At 43.5% G+C, this 12450-nt stretch overlaps 1 protein-coding gene across 1 annotated transcript in view; it reads right to left on the bottom strand.

Moving 5' to 3' along the window:
- Positions 1-12450, bottom strand: part of STAG1 (STAG1 cohesin complex component) — a 223978-nt gene that overhangs the window by 149046 nt on the left and 62482 nt on the right. The window contains exon 7 of the mRNA XM_082249885.1: positions 2778-2929. Within this exon, the coding sequence (XP_082106011.1) occupies positions 2778-2929 (152 nt within the window). The remainder of the gene's footprint in view (positions 1-2777; positions 2930-12450) is intronic.

Raw genomic sequence — 12450 nt, forward strand, 5'->3', positions numbered from 1 at the left:
TGATGAGACAGATGAGGCAGGGGAAGGCAGGGGGCACTTTTTGCTAGCCCGTCACCCGAAAGCCACCTCCACCCAGGACACAAAGGACTCCAGGACCGCCATCAGTGCATCAATGGATGGTTGGGACCCGCAGACTCGGAGAGTGGATCAGGTGAGGAGATGTGCACCAAAGACTCCATGAGTCACAGGGGAACCCCATAAATCAGGTGTAAAACACTGCAAAGGACACCCCCACCGTGCTGGCAGCACCACCCAGGTGCCCGTTTCTGCTGGGTGGTGAGTCTGGTGGGGTTCTCTCCCTCTCTACTGAGGATCGCTTGGTGCTCTGTGCCTGACTGGGTGGTGCTCTGTGCCTGACTGGGTGGCAGCACCACCCAGTCAGGCATAGAGCACCAAGCGATCCTTAGTAGAGAGGGAGAGAACCCCACCAGACTCACCACCCAGCAGAAACGGGCACCTGCAGCCACCAGGATAATCTGCACTGCACGCGCAGCGAACAGGAAGTAAAAGGATCCAGGAGTCAACACCAGGGGATGAGGAGGGTCTCCATCGCCGCAATCACCCCCCACAGGGCTCCACTGTTGTGGCCGCCACTATTATTAGCAAACCACCGCAAAATGGCGGCCGGACTACACAAACATGGCTACCGTGCATAGAAACCCACACAGGCTACAAGAAAATGGTGGCACCACGAGGCTCCCAGGGACGCAGCAGAGATCCCTAGGCCTCAAGGATAGGTCGAGGCAGGAGCCCCCACAAGGTACAACCCGCCAGCTCAGCATAGCGCCCTGCCCCCCTCCAGGAGGTGGACCAGACCACCCACACAGCCCCAGCATAAGTTGGGGGTGGGTAGATGAAGGGGGTGCCATATTAGAAGGAAGGGAACCTGGGGATCCGACCGTCCCAATAAGGGACCTACATCCACCCCAAAACCCTCCAGGGGGAGAGGGGGGGACAGCTACTAACCATACCAGGAACCAGGCAGGCACCGCTCCAGACATAACCTCCTCTCCATTGAAATGGGGGGGGCTGGGAGGAATGCTGCGACTTGGGCTGAGACCCCGGTCCTATGCGACCTTGTGAGGAGTTTAACTCGCAGGCCAGCCCCCGTCCAGTGAGGCTATGTCGCGGCCAACCTAGCATGGAGCTGAGGTCTGTGCATGCCAGACTGGGGTGACCATTGGATCTAGATAATCCAGCCCGTCGCCCAGTCCAGTAGTTAATTGTAAATCTCACAGGAAAAAAACAGGAGAAAAATTTATATCTAAAAAGAAAAAAATTGCCAGGTATAGGTCCTTACTCCTGAATAGGCAGAAAAGAACTGAGTACCTATAGCAGAGAGAGGGAGTATACCCCCCAGTACTACCCAAGGGCATAGTCAGACTTTTTTTCTGCCTAGTGTCCTACTCCTGAAGGGGGCAGTATAGCCCAATGGTTAAGATCAGCAGCTGGATCCGTCACTTAACGAAATAAACTTTGTGTGTGTTTTTGGGAGCAATATACTGGCAGAGAAAATTTTTTTTTTTATTTTTAAAATAATATTTTTTCTTCTTAGCGTGCGGCCTGCTGCTGTGTCCTTAACAACGGATGACTAATCAACTGTCAGCAGGGTTCCCCGCTGACAGTTGAATGTAAACTAAAACTTGAGAAAAAAAACACTGTGCCCCCCCCCTCGTCCCTAATTCATACAAAGCCCTTTGGGTCTGGTGTGGCTTTTAAGGGGAACCACAGCAACAATATTTGTTTAGAAAACAGCATGCCCCCCCCCCCCCCTCAATCCATACCAGACCCTTATCCAAGCATAGACACTTCTATACAAAGGCAGCATCAGGGGAAGCAGGTATGTACCTCCTGAAACATGTGCTGTGGTATCTCTCTTTCAGCTTCCTACATCACCAACCACATTCAAACACTAAAGGTAGGTTTACATACAATTAGTGTTTGGGAGAAACTTTAGTAACGTATTTTTCTTTATTTTCTGTCAGACGTGATATTTCATCACCAGTACGTGTATTTCAGAATGATCAGAGTTCTGGCAAAAGGGGCTGGGTGGACTGGCAACATCCAACAATGTCTGGGTAAAAACCTGAACTTCTCAGCGGGTAGACTAAGCATCTCGTAATTTTAAGTTTCTATTTTAGCTGGAGTACACATTTGACATGCCTAAGATTGTGCCACCTGATTGGGGCAAAGGGCCCTGCATGGCAGTTTTGAAAATCAAAACCCTTCGCAAATATGTACCAATGCAAAGTTAGGTTGGGGAAGCAGCAAAGCACAACAGATACAATAGCTTTTTTTTTTTTTTCACCATTTTTTGCCTGACTGGCCACCCTTGGGTAAACACAGCAAAGGGAAACCTCAAGAATTTTATCCTAACTGACATGCTGCTCTCCTATTACCTGCCTGCTTTAGACCAATGTACTGTGTAGGGCAATCAAAGTTTTAAATGAATGAGGGCTCATTTACATTTGCTACTTGGGGGAGGGCTGATAAAACTCAGGGTTGAGTTGAATTTTTACCATCCCTCAACTGCTCCCTTTTTTGCTGCAGAGGAGGTGGTAGGGGTGTACACATGCTGTGAGAAGGATACTTTGCTTCACAGCAGGAATTGTATACTGTCGCGCTGGAACCGCCCAACATTGCAAGCGGTTGTCTGCTATTTAGAGGGTTAAAACAATCATTGAGGTGGTGATACAATGCCTCCTAACTGCATGTCAAATGCTATTCAAAGTGTAAAGCAGGTACAAACATGACCTAAGAGTGCAGATATAGTATACCTCTTTTCGTTTCTGTAGAAGCAGCTCAAGCCTCTCGTTGGCTCTCTTGCCAATCATCTTGTTCCGCTCTGCTTCGTACTGCCTCTGAGTGTTATCCTGGTGAATACTCAAGTTAAGGGCAACATTCACCAGTGCGGTCATCAGCTTCATTGCTGCAGTTTTAGGAAGAAAAACAGTAATTTTTTTCCCAGAATTAAAAATTGATGAAGTAGCAATTAAAAGTTTAGAGTTTCCAGAAATACTGTGTAAAGCTACTGCACGTAAAAAAAAAATGTATTGTAACAAAATTAAAAACAATGTAGAAGTGAAAATGGGCTCTAAAGGGTTTATAAAACACAATCTGAGCTATACAAAGTATTCCTTGCAGAACTTCTGCTTTTCTATAAGGATGAAATATAGCACCAGGCACCCAACATAAGTGCTCATCAGCCGTCAACATGTTCAACATAAAATTTAAGTTATGGAAAGAAATACATATTTGAAGATTACTGCTCTAACCATTTGTACATGTAGGTAGCAATATTTTCTAAGAACATATGCAGGCTGCGATTTCTGCTTTGCAGTGCTACAAAAGTCTCTGAGCTGTCTGGCTTATTAAAAACAACTCCCCCCCTCTTCCCTCCTTTACGCAATTAGTTTCTGATTATAACCTCCCATCCTCCTATTTTTTTCACTATTTGCAATTATCCCATGCCTTCGGAGCCCAATTCCCTGGCACGGGCTCCCAGTTGGTGCAGTCGGATCTAGAGCGGTGATACGTCATGATTGCTCCGAGCGGGCTGTGTCAGTGCTTCATGCCCATCTCCTCTGGGTCTCGTCTCCGGAAATATCTGGCCTCCACATCGTTGGGCCCGGGATGTCCCGGACTTTGACTCGGTGGACTGATTGCATATATGGGAGTCTCCCTTCACTATTCTGGTCTCCCTCAGGGACCGGCTGGTCCAATACAAGATTGTCCACAGGGCCTACCTCATCCCACACCGTATGCATAAAAATTCATGCCTCCCACTCCCGGAGTGTTGGCGTTGCGGGCAGACTCTGGGAGACTTTATCCACATGTTTTGGACGTGCCCGGAGCCCTCGGCCTACTGGTCCAGGGTATTTGAGGTGTCTTCCGCTATCCTACGGATTTCGGTGCTCCCGTCTCGCTACTGGCAAGATCCTGACTGTTATAGCCCCTGATTGAATATTCTGTTTCAGAGTTATACTGCTACCGCCTTTTGAAGGACCTGCCCGTGTGGGCAGAACATTATTGAATGCTACTGTATCTCTTTGATGTGGACTTCTCGCACCTTGTTTGTTTTTTGGTTACATCTTGTTGAGTTGTTTCTTGTTAAAAACTTTAATAAAAGGATTTAAAAAAAAAAAAAAAACAAAAAAAACAACTCCCCCTCTATGAAGCTGATATTCTATATCCACAGTAGTTGCAGCCACTGCAATAACTAACAGCTTTATATCTAGTGGTTTATCGAATACAGTCGACTTAATACAATAAAAATCTGAAAAGGCAGGTATGTAAAAAATGTAAATACTTTAAAAATAATCAGCTCAAGTAAAAATAACTTAACATTAATGATCACTGAAGACACACACTACACTACACTTTACCTTTAGGGTGTCCCCATCATTAAAAATAAAATACTAAATAGGCATACCTACAAAAGGGGAAACCAAATACTTGGCATTTCCACAATTTGTGCTGCCAGAAAGCGGCTCTGATCAAGATAAACCTCTGCTAGAGGTTCAATGTCCCCTGCTGCAATCATTGTTTCCTCCCAACAATCTCTACATAAATACAGGACACTGTAGTGACATGGAGATTGGTGAGGTAAATGCTATTTACCTCATCGAACAAACATGCAGAAGGTGAAGTAAAAGCAACATCAGATAATCTACTCTGCATTTTTGCTAGTGACTTATGCCATTGGGCCAGCCTGACATCCAAGCAACTTGCATTTTTAGACGTAGAGGCAAATTTAATATAAAACTTCCTTTTAGGTAATTTAACATAATAAAAAAGAAATGGAAGCATGCAACTACTATTCTTAAATGTAATTTATTTTTTATTGTAAGCAAAAATAATCAGCCTAATTAAAACATCAATAAGTGGACAATGGAGGGATCAATAAAAAACTGGAGAACTTGTCGGGATAGAAGAAAAACGGATGGGACAAAACACCATGAAATTCTTGAAGAAAATCTGCTGCCCTATGCCAGAACGTTGTCAAAAGGAAGGTGGTTTAGGCTACGTTTCAATTAGTGCGACTAAAAAGTCACGCAATTTCAAGTGCGAATTTAAGTGATTGCATGCGACAACAACTTATTGCGACTGAGGTTATGCGATTTGGTCATACTGACATAAATCCTTTTTCTGAGTCATTTCTTTTTCCACACTCGTTATCCCATGTATGGTGCTTAGCAATCATGTTGGCTATGCAATACGTTGGGTCAGCAGTCATGGCTGCTGTAGCAGCGTTAATAGATGATGAAGAAGAAGAAGAGGATAACCGGAGGAGGAGAAGGCATCGGTTTTGGATCCATCCCACCATCACCTTAAAGGGAAGAGAGGGGCCAGTTCAGGGTCCGTTAGAACGACCTCCGTGCTCATGAAGACAAAATTCTTCAACTACACACGGATGTCAATTAGAAGGTGAGCACATATGTTCATGTCAACTTGATACTTGAACTGCCACAAGATATTTTTGCAAAACGTGTATATGCATGGTCACCATGACTCGATTTCTAGTTTTTAGCATAGAATAGCTAGAAGTGGTAAAAAAAAACCTGAACAAATAAACAATGGAAATATAGTAAAAATTGGTGTACGCTTTGCTCTCCCTATGTTGCCATCATGGCACATTGACAAGCAGTCACTGTACTATGCATGTCATTTTTACATGGACAATGTAGCTAATAGCCATATATTTTCTCTTTACAGTTTTGATGAATTGTTGGCTAGCTTGCTCTTGAGCCATCTAGAGCGACAAAACACCAGTCTCCAAAGGAGTATTCCAGCCGTTGAAAGACTCACAACAATGGGTTAACTTTTCATACCTACTTTTTCCTTTTTACCTCATGTGTGGCATTTGGAGATCCACATCATTATGTGACCCCTTTTTTACTTATGCATGAAGTGAAATAAATATTATGCAGTTGTCGGTGTGATTGTTTGCCATATGAATTTGTCCCTGTTCACCAGTGTCTCTCCTGCTCTGCCTCTTCGTTAATTTCCTCAGGCACCTCCTTACAAGCTAGTTTGATTTGGAATATAGAGTATTGTTAACATATGCATCAGTCTAATAAACTTTATTAACTTTGCCATTGTAGGTACCTGGCAACCGGACATTCCTTTGCAAGTTTGCATTTTTAATTCTAGGTTGGCAAAACTACTGCCTGCAATATTATACATGATACTTGCAGAGCCATCTGGTATGTTCTCAGGGATTTGGTCCTGAAGAAGTCCACTACCAAAGATTGGTGCAAGATAGCGGAAGTTTTCTGGGACCGATGCAATTGTCCCAATTGTGTTGGTGCAATTGACAGAAACATAAGAATAGTGAAGCCCATTGGCAGTGGAAGTAAATTCAACTATAAGAAATACTTTTAGTTTGTCTGACTAGTGGTGGCTGATTCCAATTATTGGGGAAAATTAACTGGACCTGGCACCGGACTGTCTGCTGCCAAGGACAAATGGACCTCCACTGCCATTTGTATATGTTGGGGATGAGGAGGCCTTTGCTCTCAGTCACCATCTACTAAGGCTTTATTCCAATCGGTCTCTGAATGTTAACGAGAGTATTCAACTACCGCTTAACAAGGGCAAGACGAGCTGTTGAATGCGCTTTCGGCATTTTAGCTAACAAGTGGCAGTTCCTACATTCAGCAACAATTTTTAAAATGGAGAATGCAATATCTGCAGACAAAGCAGCATGTGTGCTCCATAACTATGTCGGAATTCGTGATGGGTACCTTTCTGAAGATTCCTGAATGCATGATATGGAAGGGGCACATTGGAGTGCCATTAGGGGCACAAGCAATGGTGCCACTGTGCATGAGGGATTCACGTCATTTCATGTCTGCTGCTGGTTCTGTCCCCTGGCAGCAGGATGCTATTGCATAATGTATCTCACATTCCAGCATTTTCTGTTTCTAATGGTTACATATAGGTTTTTCACATATTTCTGGACATGTCATGTAATCACCAGGTACTGGGTGAAGGTGCTCCACAAATGAAAAAAAAAGGCTATACTGCAGCATTAAGGTTTTGTTTTTTTTTTGCCACCCAGGCTGTTACGCCATGATTATGCCATATTGTTTGACTTACTACCCTGTGTGGGCGACATATCCTCCAATTTTGTATGTTTGTTTATTTTTGTAGTTTTTTTTTTCTATGCCTGTGTATTTGTAATTGCATTCAAATGTTGAATAAACATATCTTAAAAAAAAAAAAAAAAAATGCTTAGATATAATAAAACTACATTTCTTTGTCTTCTGTTGTTGTGTTCACATTATATATACCTATATAACGCGACAGTAATGAAAGTACGTTACAAAAGAAAAAAAAAAGTTGCGGGGGGGAACACAATGTCTTTATTAGAATCTTTTTTTGCATAACTTCACAAAAAAAAAAAAAAGAAAAACTTTTTCAGTGAACATCAATTTTTTTTTTTTGGCAAAAAAAACCAAACACAAATTAACAGGTACTTAACACACCAAAAAAAACAAAAAAAAAAAAACAAAAACAGAATTTCCGCTGTGGGTCTTCTACTGATTTTACTGCGTATTGGTTTCTTCTTTTAGCTAACAAGACAACGCTGTCGGGCCTTATGACTTGAATTTTTTCATTTTTTTTTTCTGTGCCCTAATGCAGGTTAACAGAATAGTAACAGGTACTTAACGCCACCAAAAAAAAAAAAACACACATTACAACTGCTGGTAGGTTTTTGGTTCAGTGGAGCCTGAACTAGTGGATGGTCCAGGGTAATCCGTTGATGCTCCATGGTAGTATTGCCTTTCCTGAAAAGGCAGAACCTGATTGGGTGTAGGCGGCATAAGTTGGTGAGTGGTCAAGGGTGGATCTTGTAGATCTTCTGCAAGGCCTAGAGACATCACTAGGCCAGGTTCAGCCTCCTCCTCAATTGGAGCAACATTCCTGGAGATTGGCGTTGACCTTGTTTCCCCTAAAAACTCTTCCTGGTCAACAGTGCCTTGTAATTCCTCCTCCTACTCCTCCACTTCCTCCGGCAAATCCTGTGTGCTGCCTTCCCAGCTTGCTTGGGTTCTGAAATACGAATCAAAAATTTTGAAAGGAAGAATTATTATACCATTTATGTAAAATACAGCAAATATGCCTGCGGACAACTTACTCGCATTTCCAACACCGGCTTTAAAAATTCAAGCTCCCGGGCATGGGTATATGGGGCTAGTCTTCTAAACCCAGAACCACTCCTTCCTTCTTGCAGTTTAAGTCTTTGAGACTTCTCCATCGTGTTTGTAATGAGTGCACTGCAAAACAAAGACAATACCAAGTTCAAATAATTCAAAGATACCTGGCTATAAGTCATTCATTTGCTAGGCTGCCTAATGAGTTGATGGTGGGAAAACAACTGCAAGCTATATTATCCATGACACCTGCAGAATAGTCTGGGATGTGTTGAAGGATGTGGTCAGGGCGTTTAATATTAATTGAACCCTGGCCAAATATTTTCTCTTTCCCCACACACAGACACGCACCCAGACAGACACACACAAAAAAAGACAGAGAGACATACAGATAGACACACACAGACAGACAGACACTAGACTGAGCGATTTTCTTTAGTGCAGCCACAGGTTGCAGGAAAGTAAATAGCTTGTTTACCTTATCAACACAGACAGATTCCCTCCTGCGAAACCATTGTGTTCTCCCAGCAGGGGACGCCATCCCCCCAGGAGAACACAGTACACATTATTACCATTCACCGATAGGTTCAGAGGTTATTGCACATCATTACTGCTCACCTATTGGTTGATAGGGATTACTGCAGATCATTACCGCTAACCCATTGTTTGCAGGAGGTTACTGCACCTATTACTATTCACTGATTGCCTGCAACTCACCCCGTGTCCTCCTCTGCAAGCTTCGGTCCTGCCCTCCCCTATAAGGATAAAAATCGGTGCAAGCTGCAAAGTGATAAATAGTATATATATATATAAACCACTTACTTTTTGCAGACCGTTCTGCAGCTGATAAAGAGTCCCAGGTTTCATAATATATGCAGGCAACTTCCAACCATGCTCTCTCCTTAGCATGATCTTTGTATAATAGATCTCTGATGTCACATTGCCGGACGTTCTCTGACAAGTCGGATGATTTCTTTATTGTCAAGAAGTTTTTGCTTGTTCTTTCCAGGCCTGGACATGCTTCCTGCTGTCTCCCGCACTACTCTACAATGAGCTATGGGAAGTTATGTGTTTGGGAGGAGCAGAGAGCATGTGCTTTGGGCGTAACAGTAAAAAAAAAAAAAATATATATATATATATATATATATATATATATATATATACTGTACTTCCGTGAAAGTTGTAACAAAGTCGCGGTGACACCCATGTAAATGCGATTTAGTTCCGACTTACATTACTTTCTATGGGGAACAAGTCGCACTGAAGTCGGCAAAAGTAGTGCAAAACCTTTTCTGGAGTCTTTTCAGAGACCCGCTTCCTGATTGGCCGAAAGGCGAACCCATGCCATTGGTCGAGGAGGCGGGAGGACTCGAGGAGAAGCCGCCGCAGGTAAGTGCACTGGTTTTCTGCATTGAAAGGGGGCACGCAGTGGTCAGTCTGCATGGAAAGGGGGCAAGCAGTGGTCAGTCTGCATGGAAAGGGGGCAAGCAGTGGTCAGTGTGCATGGAAAGGGGGCAAGCAGTGGTCAGTGTGCATGGAAAGGGGGCACGCAGTGGTCAGTGTGCATTGAAAGGGGGCACGCAGTGGTCAGTGTGCATTGAAAGGGGGCACGCAGTGGTCAGTGTGCATTGAAAGGGGGCACGCAGTGGTCAGTCTGCATTGAAAGGGGGCACGCAGTGGTCAGTCTGCATTGAAAGGGGGCACGCAGTGGTCAGTCTGCATTGAAAGGGGGCACGCAGTGGTCAGTCTGCATTGAAAGGGGGCACGCAGTGGTCAGTCTGCATTGAAAGGGGGCACGCAGTGGTCAGTCTGCATTGAAAGGGGGCACGCAGTGGTCAGTCTGCATTGAAAGGGGGCACGCAGTGGTCAGTCTGCATTGAAAGGGGGCACGCAGTGGTCAGTCTGCATTGAAAGGGGGCACGCAGTGGTCAGTCTGCATTGAAAGGGGGCACGCAGTGGTCAGTCTGCATTGAAAGGGGGCACGCAGTGGTCAGTCTGCATTGAAAGGGGGCACGCAGTGGTCAGTCTGCATTGAAAGGGGGCACGCAGTGGTCAGTCTGCATTGAAAGGGGGCACGCAGTGGTCAGTCTGCATTGAAAGGGGGCACGCAGTGTTCAGTCTGCATTGAAGGGGGGGGGACGCTGTGGTCAGTCTGCATTGAAGGGGGGGACGCTGTGGTCAGTCTGCATTGAAAGGGGGTACACTATACCTTGATTACTGAAGGTCCCTTTCACACTTTTGTGACCTCAAAGTCACACAATTTTTTACAGCGTTTTTTTGCGGCAAAGCAATGCCCATTACATTTATGCATACATTTTGTACGGCCCCCGAATGAGGTTACAAAAATCCAAATGGCCCTTGGCAGAAAAAAGGTTCCCCACCCCTGGCCTAGTCAGAGCACAGACTTAAACCCCATTGAAAATCTGTGGAATGACTTGAAGACTGCAGTCCACAAACGGTCACCGTCAAATTTAAATTTAACTTGAGCAGCTCTGCAAAGAAGAGAGGGCAAATATTGCAGAGTCTAGATGTAGAAAGTTAGTAGAGACATAACCCAGCAGACTAAAAGGCAAGACTTAAAGCAAAATGTGGTAAAACAAAATACTGAAAAAGGGGGTGATCCTTTTTCCAACTCAGTGATTCTGTTTTTGATTTTTTTTTCTGACATTTGAAGTTATACTTTTATTTGGATGTTATGAGTTGCACTAGTAAATACAGCTGGATAAAACAAAAACAATGTGTCTTCATTTCAGGCTGCAAAGCAACAAAATGTGATTTTAAAGGAGGGGGGATTCTTTTCTATACCCACTGTATACAGACCACCTTCGATTCATGGCAACACTAAAATAGTATCCGAAGCAAACCAAATCAAAAATATGACACTAACTACTCCCGCCAATATGGGATTTTTGTACTCGCCCTAAAATCCTTTTCTTGAGTCCATTAAGGGAAACAGGGAAATCTCACTTTGGGGTTATACCGTCACCTATAGGAGGACTGGACACCAGCAAACAAAACTGTAGGACAGCCAAGATAAGCTCTCTACTGCTAGCAAGAGTCTGTTTTATAGAAAAACATGAGCGAGAGCATGATAATCACTGGGGGCTAAGAATAAAGTCTCTCAATGGAGAAAAGATTTTATGGTACAAAAATCCTTTTTTTTTTCTTGTTTATTAAAGTGTTATTAAATCAAGGACCCTACATTTACTGTCTCCCACAGTACGCAGAACATGGAAATGCAATAGTTTTAGTCAATATAAACTAATGCCTTTTCTCATCAGCAGTCTTATGACTTAACAGTATCTGGTTAAAGCTTGTAAAATGAGTTTTCATTCTCCTCTGACTGTTCTATGAGGATGCAGGTCCCCTGACCCCCTGTCTGGACAGTGCTGATCGGCCTTGTGCTGATCACACGCACTCTCACAAAAAAAAAAATTCTCTAGCAATGCACACCCAACTGAGCATGTGCAGAATGACTCCAAGGCTCTGTTCCATCAGTAGATGGAATGGGGACTTTGGAAGAAAGGGAGGATCAGAGAAGACCGGATCAAACAGCCTTTTTACACAATGCAGAGGATTAAACCCTTAGGTTCCACATTGAGTAAAACAAGCATTCTTTACTGCCTATACAAACTTATTTTACTGTTGTTTGTTTGGTAACACTAAGGGAAACCAGAATATTTCACATTTGGGACATCCAAAAGCAGCCAGAGGGATAAGGTAGAACCAGGTGACAGTCCGGAACCAGAACGGTTTTGATCGCCTTTACGATATAGGAACCGGTTCACTTCCGGTTTCCCCCTAAGTAAACCATGATATTTAAAAAAAAATAAAACGCATTTGGTCACACAATAAAAAGTGATCAAAAAAATGCTTTTAAAGCTAATATATTATATATATATATATATATATATACACACACACACACACACACACACACACACACATATACATACACGATTTTATAAAATTGAAAGTGTAAAAATGAAAATGGGATTTTTGACCTACCCTAAAATACATTTCAATAATGTTCATTGATGGACACAGCTCCTTATCTTCTTGACAGTTGGGTTATGCTGAGTAGGACACTAGGCAGAAAAAAAGCTTGACTACGGATATGGGGCAGTCCCGGGGGGTATGCTCCCAGCTACAGGCATTCAGTTTTGTTATAAGCAGTGCCAAAAGAAAACCAACTCCACAGAGAGGTGGGTGTTGTGTCTGTCAATGATCATCAGAGAAATGGATTTTACAGTAGGTCAAAAATCCCATTTTCTTTCGTTTGACGGACACA

This window comes from Pelophylax lessonae (assembly GCF_965119305.1).
Source record: "Pelophylax lessonae genome assembly, chromosome: 3".
Classification (NCBI taxonomy): Eukaryota; Metazoa; Chordata; class Amphibia; order Anura; family Ranidae; genus Pelophylax; species Pelophylax lessonae.